This window comes from Scomber scombrus, chromosome 21, assembly GCF_963691925.1.
Source record: "Scomber scombrus chromosome 21, fScoSco1.1, whole genome shotgun sequence".
Taxonomy (NCBI): Eukaryota; Metazoa; Chordata; class Actinopteri; order Scombriformes; family Scombridae; genus Scomber; species Scomber scombrus.
The window spans coordinates 21,991,075-22,012,035 of record NC_084990.1 but is presented as its reverse complement, the minus strand read 5'-3'; the positions used below and the strand labels follow the sequence as shown (position 1 = coordinate 22,012,035).

The following is a 20,961-nucleotide window of genomic DNA, read 5'->3' as shown; positions in this document are numbered from 1 at the left end:
TATTTCCAAAGTCACATGAAATGATGCTGCATCATATCATTAAAATCATTAATGAAAGCAAGAAAACTGTCCTTTTGTTATTGTTAAAAAATTTTTAAGATGCAACTTAGAGAAGAAAGCCTCCTTTATTCAGATTTTAACTAACTATAATTTGAAGACAATGCAGCTGTATACAGTATGTTGATAATTTAATTGTTTTGAGCTCTGCAGAAACACTCAGAACAGAAACAATACTTTGGTTTTCAGGAGTAAATTCACAGATATGGCTACAGAAATACTATTAACAAAAATGATTACCTTTTGTATTCTATTTAATAATGTAATCAAATAATGGTGTCATATTTCATTATATTATTTACTATAACAAATAAATAAATGAATGCAGTGAGTTTTAGGGCTGCAACTACTAGTTATTTTCACTATTGATAAATCTGATTATTATTTTTATGATCAGTCAGTTAATTTTTTAATCTAAAAAGTGTCAGAAAATTGTGAAAAATGTCCACCACAAGTTCTTATTTTGTCCATACAACAATGCATAACTTAAAAATGTTTGATAAAGTAAATAAAATGGAGAAAGAGCAAAAAATTCACATTTTGGGAAGCTGGAACCAGAGACAGGTCGAATGTTCGTTAACTTTGCTCCTGATTGAAACATCTCAACGACTATTTAATGGATTTTTATGTAATTTTTCGAAGACATTCATGATCCCCAGAAGACCCCTGACTTTTCCTTTTAGAGCCAACATGAAGTTTTTGGACAGTTTTGTTCCTGCAGACACGAGAAGAAACGTGACATGAAAGTGGAAACACATGCAGAACAGGGAGAAACCAGACCGGCTCACACACGTTTCAGTTTAAACACAATTTATTTTTCTGCTTAAATAATTACTTGGATCATCCAGTGTAGGCTATGTTGGTTTGTCATACATGTTGTTACCAGATTCATCATCAACAATGGATGTTTACGGGTGGTTTCGTATGAAAAAAGACGACCAAAAAAAAAAAAAAAAAAGATTTACACAGGAACAGAAAATCTGATTTTGATTTTTTTATTACCAGTGCTTGTGATCAATACTGTTCATTTGTGTGATTGTTAACTAATTATAGTAAAAAGGATTAAATTCAGGTAATTAGGCTAAAAATTAGATTCTCTGTTCACTTGTAAATACAATCAATTAAATAAAAGATAAAAGTCATCAAATCATTAAAATAAAAACAGTTCCCATTTAAAAACCATAGTGGCTTTAAAAGCCTAAACTTATACTTCTAGTTATCATGATGACGGGTTTACAGAGAGACAGTATTTATTAATTTGATGCTACACACTCACAGGTCTGCGTGCCTTTCTGAAGCATAAGAATTAAGCTTTACTATCTCACCATGTGTGTTTTCTTTTTAATGTTTTGTAAAAAAAAATCAAATAAAAACAGTTATAGATGACAGATGTTTGGGTTATTATGAGTGCTCACACAAACAGAAGTACCATCAAACCCTCACTAATTGTATTACAGTGCTTTGAATTAGGAGGAGCAGGAAAAAAAGGAGGAAAAAAAAAAGAAAAAGGTAAAAGCTTTAAAATAAAGTGACGTCACATGCAGCGAAATATCAGTTCTCCGAAGACAAAGAATGTTCCACAGACAGAGCGGAGTAGCAGTTTGGCTTTTTAAAGAAATATCCTTTTTGTTAAAATCAAGCAGTTTTTTTTTTCTCTTTCCCCCCATTCGCTTCTCAATTTACATACAGCTTTTTTTTATTGTTGTTGTTGTTGTTTTCTATTCGTTTAAGAAGTCAGATCACGCACTCAAGGCTGCTCAAACAGTGTCGACCTCTCAATACAAATGCACCGACTCTGCAAAGCTTCAACTCAAATCAGTGCATAAACAATCTGTGAAGCTACTGATTTTTTTTTTTCATTTTTTTTTTGTAGATTTTATACAGTGTCATTTATATACAACAAAAATCACCCATTTACTATTATATTTCATTTGTTTTTTTAAAAAAGAACCACATGGTACACCCCAATACTTTGGGTCCAGGAGGAAAAAAATAGACCATATAAGGCGAGTGTCTGAGAAAAAAGTGATTCACAAGTCTTCCTTTATCTGTCAGCAGTGAGCCTTTTTTATCTGTTTGTGCCGTCTTTGGTCACAGACGCCTTCTATCGTTCATTCATCAAAAGATGAGAAAGTTCCCGCTCACGTCCGTGCGTGTCCTTCAGTGTTGTTTCCCAACAATAAGTGAGTTTTGGTGACATGCTCATGCGAAATCAAATAAAAGTAACTTGTTTTTTGCGTTGTCTCGCTGAAAACCATGCGTTGGTAAAGTGAAAGCTTCAGACACTTTTTTTTTTGGCTGATTGACATTGACGAGGCTCCCCTTTGGGTTTCATGGGTTCCAGTCCGTTTTTCCTCCCAGGGTGTGTGTGGAGACGCACGTGGGCGTCCGTTGACCTGGAAGAGCAAAGGATTACACGTTATTAAATGGATTCATACTTCAGATACTCAATACAACAGATACGTGATAATCAGACCCAAACTGAAGCTGCAGTGATTTTTTGCTTGTAATGTGAAAGATAATAGTCATTTAAGATAAGAAAGTTAAGCTCAGACACATTATTCTGGACATGGAAAGAAAGTTTCCCCACTGATATCAAAACACATCTCTTCTGATCTCGCTCCATATCGCTCTGTTAGCTACTATGACTCACAAAGTCACATTTGATTGGGTGAATCTTTGTAAATGCTGCTGAGCACATTATGAGCAAACATTTGAGACTATTTTATAGGAGGTTAAAAGATGTAATGATGTAAAAATACTGATTTTATGACACATTTGGCATTAGAGATAAATAAGCAAGTAACACATGGACACAGGATTAAAAGTGGGAAAAAAAGTATTTTTTTAATTTCACTGATAATTAACTGAATATACAACTTCAAATTCTGTTTAAGAGCAGATATTTTGCCAGCTGCGTATAAGTTGGTCGACAATACAGTTCCAGCTTCTCAAATATAAGAATTTGCTGCTATTATATATTGAATATGTACAGATTTTGTCCGTGGGTTGGACAAAAAGAACAATTTGAAGATGTCAACTAAAATAAACACAATTTTTCCTAAATAATCGATAGACGAATCAATAAATTGGACAAGTAGCGAATAAAGTGTTTGACATTTTGGGAATCGATTGATCTATACCACTCATGTCTGTATGCATAAGCATGCAATTAGTTTAGCTTAGCTTAGCATAAAGACTGGAAGCTACGGGAAAACTACAACTTGTCATTTTTACACATAGCTTTTTTTATGGATTAAACAAACAAGATGCATGTCAGTTTAGAAAGACACTTTGGATATTTTAGGCCTTTTGGACAGAGCCAGGCTAACAATTTCCCTTTACTTCCAGTCTTTATGCTAAGCTAAGCTAACCACCAAATGGTTCAAACTTTATATTTACAGACATGAGAGTGGTATCTATCTTCTCTTCCAACTTGCTGTAAGAAATTAAATAAATGCATTTCCAAAAATGTCAAACTATTTCTTTATTTATTTTAAACAGGTTTAACTTTCAGACAAGACGGCTATTTGTTTCAACATGAATCCTAGTGCTAAAATTTAAGAGCAAAATGATGATGACCTGTTCCACTATTTTGGCTTCACAGACTGATATTAACTGACTTTATGAATGGCTGAGAGTCTTACCAGGTTTAGTTGAGAGCTCCACTGTTACGAATGACTCTTCTTTCCCTGTTTCTTGCTGGCGCTGTCTCCGGGCTTCACAGAGAGAGAGAAAGATTGAGGGAAGCAGCGATGTTCATTACGAGACAGAAAGGGAGAGAAAAAGTGAGAGAAAGGGGGGGAGAAAAACAAAAGTTAGTATTGTTCTCAGGCTAAATATGATCTAAGTGATAAGGAAGCAGAGCTCAGATCAGCTACTGCACGTCAGGAGATCATGCTGGAGAAGAGACGAGTGTCAATAGAGAGAAAGTAAAGGAGTTAATGTTACAAATTACTTTGCAAAGAACATGACACACTTGCAAAAAATGCATGTTAAAAGATGCATTTATGTCTATATTAGTTTAAACACTATTGTTAGTTTTCGGCTCAATCAACGAGCTCGGACCACCGAATAACTATCATCTTCATCTGTTAGTCTGTGTTGTAAGACTACTGATTCACTGCAGTACAGAGGAAACACACAACGTACAACACAACCACTGCAAACAGGAAAACATTTGTACAGACAGTGAGTTCATTTCTACACTGTTAGCACAACGAGCACAACAACAAACGACTCAGATTAATGTCGGGGAAGACAGACGACAGCTCCGAAAATGCCCCAATCTGACAGATGTGGGACGCCAGCAATTAAACTGACGAATCCTTTCAGTGATTCGGTGTTAAAAATACAATCACAGCTTCATGCACATTCAAGCAGGGTTTCTACAGCTCAGTCGACTACGTCAGGCGGTTGGGTACGAACGCCAACCTCAGTTTTCCCCCCTCCAGACTTCTCGCCCTTGTTGCCCTGTCGGGAGCGCTTCCCCCTCTTCTTGCTCTTTCCCCCCGTGGCTCCTGCTCCTCCTGCTGCTCCTCCTGCTGAAGAAGCAACATCTGCTCCACCTGTCGCTACATCACCACCACCATCACCACCACCTTCTTCTGTAAGAATTTCACTTTCGCTTTCCGTCTTTGCCTCTGAGTTGAACACACGGCGCACCACCTTTCTGATCACCTGTATGGAGTAGAATCATGTCATGGGAGGATGTGGAGGAGGAGGGGAAGCATGAATGTATTTTATGAGGAGAAATAATGTAAAGGTGTATGATGTAGTGTGTGTCTGTGCTCTACTGTGTGATATTGGTTTTGGTTGAATGATTAACCCTCCTGTTGACCGTGCAACTTTTATTGACCTGGTTTGGTTTCAATCAATCAATCAAACTTCATTTATTTAGCACCTTTCATTTCAAGTTAATGTAGTTTAAAGTGCTTTACAGTTTGTTGATTGACAAGCTGATAATAAGACTGATCAAGTGACAATATAAAGAAAATTAATGAAAACAAACAAATTAAAAAGACAAAAATTGAGGACAATGTATGCAGGAGATAATAAGAGTGATAAAAAAATTAGAACATTTAAATAAGTTAAACATAAATAATTAAATAGATCAAATATCTAAATAAACAAGTAAAATAAAAGAGAATAAGAAAAAAGGTTTATTAAAAGTTAAAGTAAAAAAAACTAGGTTAAAACGGATTAAAAAGACAAAAGAAAAGTAAAATAAAAGAAAGTTTAATAAAAGCTGAATTAAAAATAGGTTAAAAAGATTAAAGGAGGTTTGACTGTTTATAAAGCATAAGGTATACATTATCACCTAATTCTGTGTTAGACCTTTTTAGCCAAAATCATTGGAACTTATTACCACATGTTTTACTCTTAGTTTTGGAAATTATGCCTCATTTAAATTAAATTATACCTCATTTTTGAGTTAACGCCTGTTTTCCTCTCAGGTCAAAATTAACCTGAGGACAACAGGAGGGTTAAACTGTTGTGTGTATATGTGTGTATATGTGTGTGTAAGCTGTGCAGGATAAAGATGAGACAGTTAATGGAGGAGGATGATGATGGTTACTTTTCTGGTGACAAGATTCCCGTCTTCATCTGTAAACTGCTCCTCTGTCACAGACTCTCCAGGAATGTTTCTGGCCTCCTCTCCCTGATGTGAAGGGTTAAATACGGATGGAGGAGTGAGGGATGGAGATGGGAAGAACGGGGGAGGGGTGGACGCACAGGTTGGGGAGGAATTTGAGAATATATCTGTAAGATTGTTATTCAGAAAATCGGTGACATCAGCCTGCCTGGCACTGCAGCTGAGTTTCCCAAGGGTTAAATCAGGAATTAAGATTTGGAAAACCAGAAATAAACATAATGAAGACTGAGGGAGTTCAAGTAAAGTTAAGGGCAGTTTCATTTTACAAATACTAAATATACAGAGATCCTAATACTCAATTAGTGTTTCCATATTTTGAAATCGATATGAGGGGAACCCAACTGATGATGCTTTACGCAGGCTGATTTGCAATTTCAAAACACATCCCTGCAGTAGCATATATATATATTTGTTTTATAGACATTTATCCTACAGAGATGCAAACAGAGATAATCATTCAAAATACTTTACAATCATATCAATCACAGTTTCTTGACAAAAACTCAGAATCCAAGAGGATGCAGTGTCCAGAGGTAAAAACAGCCAATGCATGAGAAATGTCACTTAAAGTCAAAAATGAGGCTTTATTTCCACAGAGACAGATGTGTTTCATCTGTGTTTAAACCCACTAAAGTCAAATGCTGTTAGTTTTGCAAATGATACTTTAAGCATCTAGTTGACTCAGATTGAGCACACAGAGTTCAGCGCCTTGCTTGAAGACATTTTGATTAAAAAATCATGGGCACACTGATTGTTATGGGAATAAAACTTATGATGTTTTGGTCCCTTAAACTGCTCAGGCTATTCCTGCTTCTCATCAAGAAGGGGATTGAATATACTAATTAGATTTTTTTTTTTGCTCTTGTGGAAATACAGCCTCACAATTACACTTAGGAACTGGATTTTACTCTTATATAGTAGCCAAACACACAGCACACAACCAACAGTTCACAAACCAGAAACAAACAGCTGATAAATGTGGTGGCTCACACCAACAAGCAGTGAGTAGCACTTCATGCTACAGCAAGGCTAAACGTAAATGTACTCTACATCCCCAACCTTTCCAATCTGCACACAAACACACTCCCACTTTCTCTTTATAAAACACAAGCACATTTCCCTTTGTTCACAATCTTAATTTTTCCCCCCCTCCATCATCTGTGACGCACACGCTTGCACAAAGTCACAGAGCTTATGCTTAGTGCACTGCACACAACGCCTCTAGCCGTCCACACACCAGGCGTCACACACCTTGAGTATGACCCGTCTGCGATACACCCTGGTGGTGACGGTGGTCTCGTCGTCAGAGCCGGAAACGTCAGCTCTAGGACTCACCTGACGAAGGCAGCCCAGCAGCAATGTGACATTAATGTCCCCCATGTGTCTTCTATTTAAGACTTCATTGTATCATTGTAATGTTTAAAGTTTAGGTAAAACTCAATATTGGACCAATTTTTTTCTGATAACGTCGAATATCCAGCAACACGTGTAACTTTATTGTTAGACCAATGCATCAATGCAGAAAAAAGGGTTAAGAAATATACAAAAAATGACCAATTATGTGGGTTGGATGTATGGTCATGTGACTTCAGGCCAATCATTAGCCCAGACAGGCAGGAGGCAGGCGGCTTATCCAATAAACAACATTGATGACACTATATTTGGTCCATGAAACAGGAAAGTGCATCTAAATGGATGATACTTGAGTTAGTACCCTCTCTGCTTTTTAACGACTCTATTTAAATGCTCTTTGTATCGTGTTTTATGAAGACCCTGATGAAGGCCGTAAGCCGAAATGTGTTGGCCTAACAATAAAGTTGTTGCTGGAGCTTTGACTTTTTGAGACATTTTTTCACCTTCTCTGTGCACCTTGGAAGTAGGTGACGTTGTACCAGAAACCTGTACTCTGCTTCTACACCAGTTTTTTCCAATGAATATGATAAATAGTGAAGTAAAAGGCAGTATACATATGATAGTACATGTCAGGACTTTTTTCTTTTTTTCAAGGGATATATAAACACCACAGTGTGTTTTCCTGTGGGCTGACTCCTGTTAAGTCAATAAAGACCAAAATGAATGTAAATAGAAGTAAAGTCTGTATAGAAGAGCAGCTCTCACCTGGACTTTGTGCTGGGACCTTTCACCTCCCTCCTCCTTCTTATTCTCCTGGCCTCTGCTTGGTCCTGCTGTGCTGCTGTCCTCCTGAGATCCCTTCCTCTTGGATTCCTTTTCCTTCTCCTCCCTGGCTGCGTCTGTGTGACCTCCGTTCTGTTTGTGGGTCTGAGCCGGCACATCAGCTAGACTGTCAGGGCTTGGGGAGGGAAAACATGTATTGGAAATGAAGTGTAAACCTTGGTGTGTAAAATGTGTAGAGAAGCAGAAAAACTGACAGATCCTACCTCCCCTCGTCAGTGCTGGGGCTCTGGCCAGGGCTTGCGGACTCTATTATTGCGCCGGATGTCTCGCTTCTCCAGCCTGAAACTGAAGACATGTCTTTTTCTGCTTGCCGTACTTGCTCGAGGATGGCATTAACCCTCTCCTCTGTTATCTCCTCCTCATCCAAGCCTTCCTCCAGCTTTATATCCTCCAGCAGACTCAGCAGCCTCTCCTGGGTCATCTCTTCCTCTCCTCCTCCTTCTTCTTCTTCTGCCTCCTCCTTCTGCTTTCCATTTCCATGAGCAGTTTCTGGGGCGATATCCTCTTTTTGGTGTTCTCCCTGACTCTCCAAAACAACATCCTGCCCTGTCTTCAATTCTTGCTCTAAGGCCTCAGCATGCTCATCTGTCTCCTTTCCTTGCCCCTCTACTGCCCTTCTGTCATTATCTGGCCACTCACAAGAATCCAGCCCTGTATTATCTTCTGCAGACATCCCTCTTTCTCTATAGGTCAAAGTTGTATCTTCTGCCCCAACAATGGGGGGCTCCATGGCAGAGGAGCCGGGGCCTAGAGCAACAGTAATGGGGTTGCTGCTGGAGGTACTGGTGGTCTGAGTGAGAGAGAGATCGCTAGGCCTAGTAAGGGTGGTCTTGCTAGGGGAGTCTAAAAAGGGACCGCCCTCGCTAAAGAAGTCATCTGAGCGCAGTGGGGTGGGGGGCTCGTAGTTCAGCTCTACGGGGGATTGCAGCTCCAGATCTATATTGTTGTTGTATCCTGGATGGATGGCAGGAGTAAAGGATTAGAGGATCAGGGGATTGAAAAGGAAGGGGGAAAGATAAAAGAGAGGAGGAAAGGAGGGAAGGAAGGAAGGAAGGAAGGAAGGGGAGGAAGAGTGGTGGAAGTGGTGAAATGAGAAGTGACACTTACATAAAAACATTTGTAATACTACCAAAAGGGTAGCATTTGCTCAAAAGCCACACAGGTGTAATGCCAATACACCTTAAAGCTGCATTAATTTATTTTGGCCACTTGGGGGCAGCAGAACATGATACAAACACAACACTGGGCATTATGTAAAGACATCTTCAATTCACTGCAACTGAATGTAATCTTATTAATTTTCACTCTGCTTGTAACTCGGTTTTAGTCTTCAACAACTCTTAAGAAAAATATCTGAGTCTTTACAGTAGCATTTTCTTCACCATTTAGTAAAGTGCAGCTTATTCAATGAAAACAGCGAGTAGATCGATGAGGTCAATTAGAGTCGAGTATAGGCACTAAAGAGGCTAAAAATCTCCATAGAGCCAGGGGAGCTGCAGAGTCAGGTGATAATTCTCTGCAGGCGGATTTATGAAAGCGAATATTTATTACTCTACACATAGTCTTTTGATCTATTTATAAAATTTAAAAAAAGTTGAATTAGTGCAGCTTTAAGGATCAACTGTGTACTTGTGTGACTTGTGAACCAGCGCTACAAAAAGGACACATGACTAGATAACAAGGACATGGAAACAGAAATGACATCACCAAATACAAAGTATAAAACATAAGATAGGAACTTCACCAACACTCTATTTTTATATATGTGTGTATTAAAAAAATGAAGGACACTCAGTCATGCTAACGTCGTCTGCAAAATTTCAAACTGGCACTTATGTCTGCAGAGCCTTTTGCAAAAGCTCAATGTCTTAATGAATATGTCAATTTTTAAAATGTGATGAGCAAAAGCTTTAATAGAATCCAGGTAGGTTAGTTGTGTTGATTTCAGCAAAAGGCAGAAAAGAGCAGAGCCACCAACAGGCATTTAGATGTAGAGTTCAGGAACAGAGTAATCTCTCCTGAAATAAGGAGGGATACCAGGAGGTAGGGGAGAGGGCGGAGGGGAGTTGGGAAGTGAAGGGGAATTGGCAGGAAGAGGAGGGGTTGCAGGGGGGGTTAAGGGAAGAAGTGTAGAAGTAGAAGGAAGTGAACAAGGAAAGGGGTAGCAAATTAAAGAGCGAAAGGGTGGAGGAGAGGAGAAAGGAGGAGAATCAGCAGAGGGTGATAGAGGGGGCGAGGAAGGAGCAGACATGAAGAGGGAGGTGCAGGAGGAAGAAGAAGAAGAGCAAGGGAAAGGAAGAGGGGGTGAGGACTGAATTGTAGGAGAAGCAGAACGTGGACGAAGAATAAGAGGAGATGTAGAAGATAGGGAGGAAGAGGGAGGAGGGTGACGAGGGAAAAATGGAGGAGGAGTGAAGAATGAGGAGCAGCTAAACGGGCTTTGAGGGGAGGCGGGAATAGAAGGGGAGTAAGGCAAATTGTAGATATGAGGAAGAATAGGAGCGACAGGCAGGAGGTAAACAGGAGGCGTGGAAGGGGGAGACGGAAAGTGAAAGATGGTGTTAGGAGAAGAGACAGCAGGAGGGGTGGAAAAAGAGACAGATTTGATGTTGCCGGGACAAAGGGGGAGAGATGGAAAATGAAAGATTGTGTTAGGAGAAGAGACAGCAGGAGGGGTGGAAAAAGAGACAGATTTGATATTGCTGGGACAAAGGGGGAGAGATGGAAAATGAAAGATGATGTTAGGAGAAGGGACAGCAGGAGGGGTGGAAAAAGAGACAGATTTGATATTGCTGGGACAAAAAGTGGGAGAGGAAGAAGAGACGGAGGTAGAGGAGGTGCGAGGGAGTAAATGAACGGGAGGAGGCATTTTAGGACGGAGGGGGAATGTAGAAGATCTAAGAAGTTTTGGAGCTATTCCAATAATCACATCACACGGAGAAAACAAAAAAAAAATGCAGAACTGTTAGACAAGACTTAAATGAAAAGACAAACATAGCTTGTGAAAAACCAAACAGGTTATTAATGCACACATAGACGATGAAATAGAAACATGAATGACGGAGGTGAAATGATTTGGAAGCTGCAGAAGCAAAGATACGGCTCCTCAGAATCATGGGAGTGCTTATCTCGCTCGATAAGCAGTAATAGACTTCTTAGTCCAACAGCTGTAGCGTCTTTTGGAAGAGCTGGAGAAACATCCACGATGAATGGTGTTCACTCCATATATTTCTCAGACTATTGCTTGTTTCAAACAGATTCATTTTTTTTAAAAGTCACATTCTGGCTTTGTTGAGGATCTAAGAAGTCAAACGTTTGTTGAGCTGTAAATCCATTTACAAAGAGAAAGAAAGAAGGTGTAGGATTGAAAGGGGGGGATGCAGAAAGGCAAGGATTGTAGCCATGATTTTAGGCAAGAAGACCAAATTCAAACTCTAAACCCTCTCCATGCTGCCAGGAATATCATTCAGGTAGAGAAATACTAAAACCCTTGCCTTAAACAGTCAAGTTAAAACCTGAATCAGCCTTTTAAAACCCACCATGTGTAAAAGGTGCATACTTATTGAATGTAAACTCCTTCTAAGGTCATTAAAGCCAACATCATCAGTGACGTGATCTTAACAGAAGCTACGGTGCTGTTAAATGGCTGTGAGGATGCAAATGCTGAAGCCTGCTGGTTAGCTGTAGATGCTGCCCAGTAAGTGCTGTGGTAGGCAGGAGAAGACGAGGCGTAAAGGATGCAACTTTTTCTATATTTCTCTTATTGTCAACTAAAAAATATATAGTGCAAAGTTCAGAGGTTTCTAAACAAACTAGCATGCCCAAACTCTTCATAGTGAAGCAGCATTGATGAGTTTTTTAAAGATATATCAGGCGTTTGGATCTAAGCATGATCAGTGTTTTCAGCATGTTCTGTTGACAATAAGGAAAATATAGAAAAATCACCAGCCTTATCCTTTAAGATTGCTGGCGCGTTATGTGCAACTTCCAAGTTCAAGCTGTGGGCAGGGGGCGCTGTTGTACTTCCAGTCTTATTCTAGTCTGCCTGACTTACAGTAACAGCTCAGCAGGGAGGGTAAGAGCAGACACACTTGGATCCAAAAGCAATTATTTATGAGAAGCTGTTGTAATTAGCAAAAGGTTGCCATTAGTGGGAGTAAGCTGGTTAGTGGTGCTTAGCCTTGACAAGGGAATTTGCTCTAGGAGTTAGTCACTTGGAAGCAAGAAGAGGAGCAAGGAACAGGAAGAGGAGGAAGAGGCAGGGAGTCTGCTGGCTTCAAAGCAGATGAAGCTACGGTGGAGCGTAGAGGTTGCGAGGCTTGGAGGAACCCAGGAGATGACAGGTACAGTAAAGCTAACAGCAGTGACACAGAAGCATCATTATACACTGTACACTTGAATAAAGGTGTTTCCTTTTCAACTCATCTGTGAGTGTCAGCTGGGACAGAGAACACTCACAGATGAGTTGAAAAGGCTCCACCGATTTGAAGAGTGTTAGATGTGTACTAAAGTGAGCAAACAACATCAGGGCAGGCAGCCTCTCACACAAAGCCATAGCCATGCATTTCATTCAGTCAAACATGGACTTCACTTGAAGTCATCTTTGCTCCACTGTTGATTTATGAGTTAAGATGAGACCCATTTCAGACTTTTATCTTGAAGTGTGCCTGGCTCGTTCTGAGCTAATTTGTTTCAATTTATCTTAAATAACAAACATTAAAGGGGACATAAGCACATTTCCAGATTTTATATTCTGGGGCCATACTACTTTAGCTACTGCGTCTTTAAGCCCCCTAATGAGCCTAAATCCAATCTGAAATATGCGAGTGGACAATGTGAACAACCTGTTAAACAACCTTAGCAACAAAGGCTACAGAGCAGGTGTTCGTTTATGGGCATAAGGGGATGTCATGATGAAGAGGAAGTAGAGGTAACTGCAAACTGAGCTTTCAGAGCAGACTGAAACTCTAGCTTTTGACTTGCTGGGAGCATTTTTACATAAATGTTCATGTTTAACACAGACATCTGAGATTATAACAGTATAAAAACAGAAAAGCACAAACAGCATATGTCCCCTTTATGTATGATGTATGAAGCTGAAGCAAAGCAAATGTCTCCCCCTCAATATTTCGATCACCGATCTACACATCTGCCACAACGACAAATTAATTTGATGTCAAAAGCACGTTTGAGTATAAATGATTATGAGAAGATTGTTAACGGGACTTATACCCAGAGGAAGAATATTTTATAGACTACTAAGCTCTCTGTATCAAAAGGCACATTGGTGTCAAAGTTATGAAATGGCCCTCATTGGGATTGTCAACATCAGAGAATACAAGTAGCTGCCACATTTAATTTTCATTAAAAGAGGAAAGAGAGAAAGGTGGAAGAAGAGAGAAAAGGGACTTTACATACTGCTTAAAGCAAGCATGCCAGTTTTGTAAATTGGTTGTTATAATTATGTTTTTATGTATTTTCCAATAGCTTGTGACATAATTTGACAAAAAAAAGGGTGTTTTGGAGAGTTTGAAATGAAAATTAGTAATGTAGCATACACATAAACATAACTATGAATTAACCAAATGATGAACCAGTGCTCTAACTCAGAGACACAGATTCTATAGCAGCTTACATTTCCTGCAGGTGCATGCTTTTGAACAGGTAACAAAAACAGTCACACATACTAAAAAAGTGTCATGCACCCATAATGGTACAGATCTTCCTATTGTGCGTTTAATTAAAATCATTCATGTTGGGTGTACTAAGAAGACCTTTTATAGGTTATTAAAATATACTGATAATCACCCAAAATCTATCACTTGCCATTCATGTTCCAATGACTGCGTGCTACAAATGAATTGCACAGCCCAGTGTTGGAAAACTAACAAGCTGGCTGGGGTGACTGCTCTAATGCTATTATTACCTGTTGGTCCATTAACTGAGATTGGCTCCATGAACCCACGGGAGCATTAAGTCATTTTGGTTAAGTTCTAATTGACTTCCATTGTTTGGTCAAGCCTCATTGGTTCTGTATTTGTTTACACAGTCAGGTCTGACTATCTGGCTGAGTGAAGAGGTGAAGAAGGGTGAAGGGATAGACTGAGAGATAGACTGAGTGTTCAGCTAGGGTGGGCTACACTTTACCATCGGACTGATCCGGGAATACTGCGTTATCATCGGCAAAGCAGCGTGTGCCTGAAATGTTACCGTAGTCAAATATGGGCCCTTCCAGCAAAGTCACAATATCCAACCGATTGATCTTAGTCAGCACCGCAGTTAAAGCATCCGCTAGAGAGGGAGAGAGACAGAGAAATTACATGAGAGGAACTCATTTCAAATGTCATATTGATTCATTTCAAAATAGATTAGCAATTGAAATATATATTCTGATATAAGATAATGTCGACCCGGAGGGATACTGCATACAGTACAGACACACACAAACACTCGTTGCTTACTTGTGGCGTTTTTACCATCCCTGTGCACCCATTTCTTAAGCAGCATGAAGCTCTGTGCTGTCAGGGAATTGGGGTTCTCCACTCTGATGAAGTTGATCTCATCCACAGAGAAATCCATCTCCCTGGCCAGCTCTGTAACGGCAACAAACACACCAAAACACATTTGTTTCATGAGAATATAAAACCAATACAAAGCTCAGGGGATGGGTCATGATACGACCAAGCACCACTTGTATAGAAGATTCATTTATACTTTTCTTCATCTGGGGTCGCCAGTGCAAAAGAATGATGTACTGACAATGAGACAGTGTGATTAATCACCCATCAGGTGGTGTGTTATGTGTTATTTAATTCCTGATACAAAAGACAGACTATTGCAAAAGGTGTTACAGTGCAAAAAAAACCCTCCACAAACACAAAAACTGATGAAGAGCTGCTGCCTGACACATTGATGCATTGAAAAATAGTAATAAATAGGTAGAGCAACAATAATGAGCAAGAAAAGATATATGTGGAGTGTGACGTTTTAAATGAGATCTTTATGTTTTCAATCATAATGAAAACTAAATCACATTTACCTTCCAGACAGGTTCTCATATTTCAAGCTATACTTGATTGCTTATGAAACAATAGACATATTGTTATGTTGATGAAACTGGGGCATGAAAACATCATTATGATTTGTCAATACTTTAAGTTGTCATTTATTTTCTTTCTTTTCTAGTTTGCATTCATGCTAAATGGTTGTAACTGCCAAACACAGACTAAAACTAATGAAGCAGTGAAACGCTGTGTGCACAGACAAGCACACGAGCTATAAATGTAAAACCACGAGAACATAATGTTCAGCAGAGCTACTTGTTCACTGCAGCTCTGCAACATGCATTAAATATGAATTAGATTCCTTTCCTCTTCTGAGCAATCAATCAGTCACTGCTCTGGACAGAAAGACACACCACTATAACTATTCACACTCATACACACCTCCGACGGACGCCTGTGAATGCACACAGTCGCAGGGCGTTCACACACACAACGCCCACACACTCACACACATGCAGTCAGGCAGCCGCGGGGCAGTGCTGCAGTGCAGGTGGTCAGGCTTAGACTAAACTGCAGAGGCCACACCCTTATTGCTGCACGAGTACAACAACATATATATATAAAATCATCTCACTCTTCCTCTAAAAAACACTCAAACACAAAGATGCATAACATGGAAGAGTATATATACATGTATACAAAGTTTTTTACATTAAAGTCTGATATATTTATTCCTGTATATATTTTCATCCCTGCCCAACTCCTAATATATCTCAATAACATGAGATGACTTTAAACATTTCTAAAAGTCACGCTCTGAACTGACTTTTCATGATACGCCTACTTGGATGTTATGTCTCTAATGCGTCTTGTTGATGATGTATGTGACTTTAAATGCCACTGCAGTACTGCTCAGGCAGGATGTTTTTATAATTGTGTCCACCAGATGGCAACAAACACTGTAAAACTGATAGTTGGAGAGCTGGAGACAATCCAGCTGATTCATCCACATGTGGGTGTTCTTTAACTCATGGTAATCATATTCAATGTATATCACTGAACAGACTGAATATATAATACTTGCATGAGTATGTATATATAATAAACTGATTTAACACCAACATTGCAGCAACATCCCCCTCTCATATTTACTATAATAAATACACAATTATTGCATCGTGTCAAGCTTGTTTTAGATTGTGTGTCTTACAAAGTGTGTAAAAGTGAGGTGTGTATGTATGTGTGTGTGTGTGTTTAGACTCACCAGTCCAGCTGAGTCCGAGGTGGTCGGCTACTATTGCCATACGGAGGTCTGTTCTCTCACAGGGACTCTGAGGGCCTGTGTGAGGAAGCAGGGGAGGCCAGGACAACAAGCAATTAACATGTGATGTCATGACAAAAAAAACAAAAACAAAAATCCTAAAATGAATTAAATGTGGTCCAAAAAACGACACACACAAAATGGCTCCCATGAAAATGTCTGCAGGAGGGAGCATGACAATCACTTAAAGAAACAGATTGGGATTGTGAACTGAAAGTTTGTCTGTTGCAGACTTCATTTAATATGGTTTGATTGTTATACCTTTTTCGACACCTACAGCAGTTAATTAAACAGGATATTTTAAGCCATTTGATTTTAAATGTAAACCTAGTAGTGTTGGTGATAAAACAAAGACTAACTTTAGCTCACTGTCCCAGGTCTCACCTCTGAAACAAAAGGCTTTTCTGGCCAAACTATCCTCAGTTATTCAGTAAGAGTAGAAAATAGACTTTTGGTTATGTTTTTACAATGTAAGTTTATAGGGCTATGTTACATTTCATGACTTTGAATCACTGAGCTTTGTGAAATTATCGTATTCCCTCTAGATGAGACACAAGACCATCTGCGCTGGCTTTTAAACACTAACGAGGACAACGCTGTACTATTATAGGCAGAGGATAATCAACATTAACACAACTTGTTGGTAGTAACTACTTAGTTATTAATGAGTATCAGTGAGATACCACATGAACTAGAATCAAAAGCATGAGGATCTGTGAGGCCAGAAAAAAAAAATCACACTTTAATACCAAAATGTTTGATGTTACAGTAGAATTAGTATTAGTAGGAAGAGTTTTTCTATCACATCACTAACAACAAAACGATCTACCATCAGGCAACATTCCCTCACACTGATAAAAGCAATTTATGGCTCCAACTTGAAATCAAAAGTCATCCAGCTGCATTAGCTTTCCCACCAAGTTTCAAATTACTGACTACACTGACGCTCTGTGAAGCAGCTAACAGTTCATTTGATTGTCAAGTTTAGCCGATGAATTGTTTTCACAGTGTTGTCTCATACAGCAAAAAGCACCACCAAAAAGATCTACAAACCAGGCAAGCAGACCAAAACAAACACAAGGTCATGTTTCCCCCGCCCCAAAGAATCAGTTACAGCTAGGTTTCAATCATGTCTACAGTGGAGGTGAGTGGTGTCGTGTCATGTGGTGGGGTGGGAGGCTAACTATATCTTTAGTGTGAAATGACACTGAGAATGTGTAGTAGCCTCAGTAGACCTCATAGTAATAGAAAGGAATACACTTCACTTTACTTTACCTTTACCACAAAGGCTAAAGTCTGTTGTAAAGCTCTCACTCTTGTAGCTGGTCATTATGTTGATCAGGTGATTGATCCAATGTCATAGCACATTTACTAACACGCCTTTCCCTAAAATATTTCAAACATCTGACAGCATACACTAACATAAATTCGCCTGCTTGATCCCAAATCAAATTTTTGTGTCATCGACTCTCCGTGTCTCAACCTTAACCTCCATGTCTACATCAGACAGCACAGGACACAGATAACAAGAATGACAGGAAAAAGTGACAGCTACACTTGCATCACATCACAAAGCACCCACAACAGCTACATGCATCTCATAGAGAAAGATACGTATATATATATATACGGTATAACAAGTGTTTAGAAAGAGTTTACAAACTAGTCTCGTTCTCCGTGACAGGAGCCGTGATTGGTTGATCAACCTGACTCTCCTTCTGCTCTTGCGCCTTCCCTCCAAGTGTCCGCCTACTCTTCCTCCTGCTCCTCCTCATCCTTTCACTGTTGGACTGCTCAACCTCAGCTCTCACATCTCTAGCAGATGGTGTTGATGTGGTGGTGTTGGTGGAGGTGGAGGTAGAGGTGCGGGAAGGGCAGGAACTTCTAGAGGCTCTAGATGGCTCTGACAAGGAAGTGTTCCTGGTAGTGCTGAGGCTGCAGCTCTCTTCGTCCTCAGTGGGCAGTGTTTTCCCTTCTAACTTTGTTTCAGCCTCCTTGGGAATGGTTTGGTCCAAAAGTTTGGCTGTCTGGCCACTGACAGACCTTTTTGTAAATTTACTTGGGGCTACTGCACTGCTTTTTTTCAATTTCCCATTTGTGCTACTTATACTTGGGCTTTTGGCTACACTATATCTATGTTCAGTGCTAGATCTGCCTTTAGTTAGTTGTTTATTACCCTTGGAAGTTTTAACACTTCTATCACTGACTACGGATTTGGGCTTAACCCGCGTCTGCTCTCTAGAACAAGAGGAGTATTTTATGGCTTTCATTACTGGGATTCTAGATTTAGGGAGTACATTCTCAAATGGGTCCAATCTTTCCCTGACTTTATGCATTGCATGTTTCCTGAATTTTTCTTGTGCCTTGTCTTTTGCTATTATTTGACTTTGACTGCATAGTTTGTGGGTGTGCACCCTCACTGGCAACCTGGACTTGCATATCTGGCGTTGGACCTCTTTGGATCCTGTTATTGCTACATTAGTACCAACCCTACCTTCCCTACTGTTCTCCTCTAGCTGGCTGAAGGACGCTTCTATCCTGCCTACCTCCTGCAGAGTAGGTCTAAAGGAAGACAACAAGTTGAACACAATACTGCCAGTCTGAATGTCATCTGACTGGACATAATGGAAGTCGGGGCTGCTGCTACTGGTATTGCTGCTGGATGTTTGGGGATTACTTATCTGTTGTGAAGGTGCAGAACAATCTGTGCTTTGGTGATGGGTGTTTGAATTGTCTTGGGTCCTATCCAAATAATCCCACTGTCCTGATATACTGGAATTAATTCTGGAATAATAATCTGTAATGCCTGAAGTTGTGTTATTCAAATAGTTGTCTGTCGAGCCTGATGTATTAAAATGGGAATAATCTGAATAGTTTGAGGTTACAGAATAAGAACTGTCTACATTTTTTCCTGAGTTTTTGTCATTAGAAGAATCAAAGGTGCCTGTTCCTCTACATTTAGAACTGCTATTTGTAACATCAGAGGTTTTATCATTTGACTTGAATCCTGTTCTAAAAGTGGAGAATTTAGGCTCAGTGTAAGTTGAGTCTCTGCATGTGCTGTAAGTGCCAGCCCCATTTGATATTTCTAGTTGGACAGTAGTAGTCTGTACAGAGATTTGAGGGACTGTGAAGGTGTCTGTGGCATCCTGAATATAAACCTGATCTCTGTCTTGTAAGGAAGCGTCTATCTCTGAGTCCCTGACCCTGTACCTGCCCGCCGAGTAGTAATGCTCACCAATCTGAAAAAACTGGAGCCTCTCCTCCACCATGTCCCTCTTGCTCATGTCAATCGCACCACTGCGTGTCATCTCAAACATCTTCCCTTCATGGAAGGGGAATGGGTTTGGCTCGCTTGTCGGCGTGCTATCGTCCGTTGGTGTTCGGGCTGGGGTAGTGTCTGGTGTTGTGGCCTGAGACTGGTCATCGACCGCCAATCCAAAAGGCTTAGGCTCACCATTGCTTCCCCGTGTCCCTCCCATGTCAACAACATCTTCTTCTCCACCTTTACTGGGCCAGGGGTCAAAGTCCAGCCCTTTAGTAGCAACAGTCTTAAATGGAGAGTTAAACTCCTCTTCTAACTTATAACTAAAGTAAGTGTCTGAAAATCCCTCTTTATCTGAGGGTTTTTGTTCCATACAAACCCCATCTTTACTAACATCATCAGTTTTTCCACCATTTGAAGTGGTATCTTTTTTACAAGTGTCCTTTTGACATTCCTCTGGGGTTTTCTCCTCTTCAATAACTTCAAGCTTGGTCTGGGGAAAAGATCGGTCGGAGGACCTAAATGTGTCTGATGCCCAGACGTCTCTCCGGCTGTCTGGAAGTCCAAACAGCCTTAAATCTGCCTGCTCACACAGGCCATCATCCTCATCCTGAAGTTCATATCCATCTAGAGAGTCTATCTCTGTTGCATCTGTGTCATGAGAAAATTCAGCCGTTGTGGCTATTGAACAGTCTGTTATAGACTGGTCATTTCCATTTTGTTCATATTCATCCTCATCTCCTTTTTCATTAAAACCATTAGAACCATTGGAACCATTGGAGCCGTTAGAGCCGTTAGAGCCATTGGTCCCATTGATCCCATTGGTCCCATTAGGTTCTTTGTTGTTTCCATTTTTGTCATGTTTTTTCAACTTAGATGCCTTTTCCTTTTCCTTCTTCCTCTCCTCCTCCTCAGGAACTTTGAAATTGAATTTCTTACAGGGTATTGGTTGGAAGACTGACTCCTCATCATCATCTGCCTCGTCACCATTTGATTGACTGTCACCAGACACTGGTGACGGGGGCTGGATACGTATTATTGGTTCCATCAGAAGATGCTTGTCATGTTCTTCCTGTAAGTTTACATCCATCATTTCTGTCTCAGTTTCTGAAGAGGCACAAGAACCTTTCTTCTCTGTGTCTGAAATTTCTGAGTTTGAGTCCAGAGGAGGAGGGGGAGGGAACTCAATATATGCAATACCTTTGTCTTTTGAGACTTCTTGCTGCTCCTGCCCTGTTATTTCATCATACATGCCATTGATTGTGGTTTCTAGCTGGTTAAAATTATCGAATTCCTGCTGGTTATCAGTAGTTTTTGTTAGTTGCTCATTAGCATTAGCAAGGTCTGCCTGGGCTGAATCAACACTAATTTTGCTTGTTGGTAGGGCCTCATTAAAAGAGAAAGCGACTTTGCCTTGGTCGTCTTCGTCAAATTCTTCAGATACCTCCATGATGGGGCTGGG

At 40.0% G+C, this 20,961-nt stretch overlaps 1 protein-coding gene across 3 annotated transcripts in view; it reads right to left on the bottom strand.

The window, feature by feature from the left end:
* Positions 1-850: 850 nt before the first annotated feature.
* LOC134002965 (ankyrin-3-like) overlaps positions 851-20,961 on the bottom strand; it is a 165,040-nt gene continuing 144,929 nt past the window's right edge. For all 3 annotated transcript variants that reach the window (XM_062442037.1, XM_062442035.1, XM_062442036.1), the window contains 9 exons: positions 16,178-16,252; positions 14,371-14,502; positions 14,057-14,200; positions 8,113-8,863; positions 7,832-8,024; positions 5,636-5,719; positions 4,492-4,737; positions 3,705-3,776; positions 851-2,453 (listed from right to left, as the gene is read on the bottom strand). In XM_062442037.1, the coding sequence (XP_062298021.1) occupies positions 3,729-3,776; positions 4,492-4,737; positions 5,636-5,719; positions 7,832-8,024; positions 8,113-8,863; positions 14,057-14,200; positions 14,371-14,502; positions 16,178-16,252 (1,673 nt within the window). In that variant the 3' untranslated portion in view covers positions 851-2,453; positions 3,705-3,728. The remainder of the gene's footprint in view (positions 2,454-3,704; positions 3,777-4,491; positions 4,738-5,635; positions 5,720-7,831; positions 8,025-8,112; positions 8,864-14,056; positions 14,201-14,370; positions 14,503-16,177; positions 16,253-20,961) is intronic.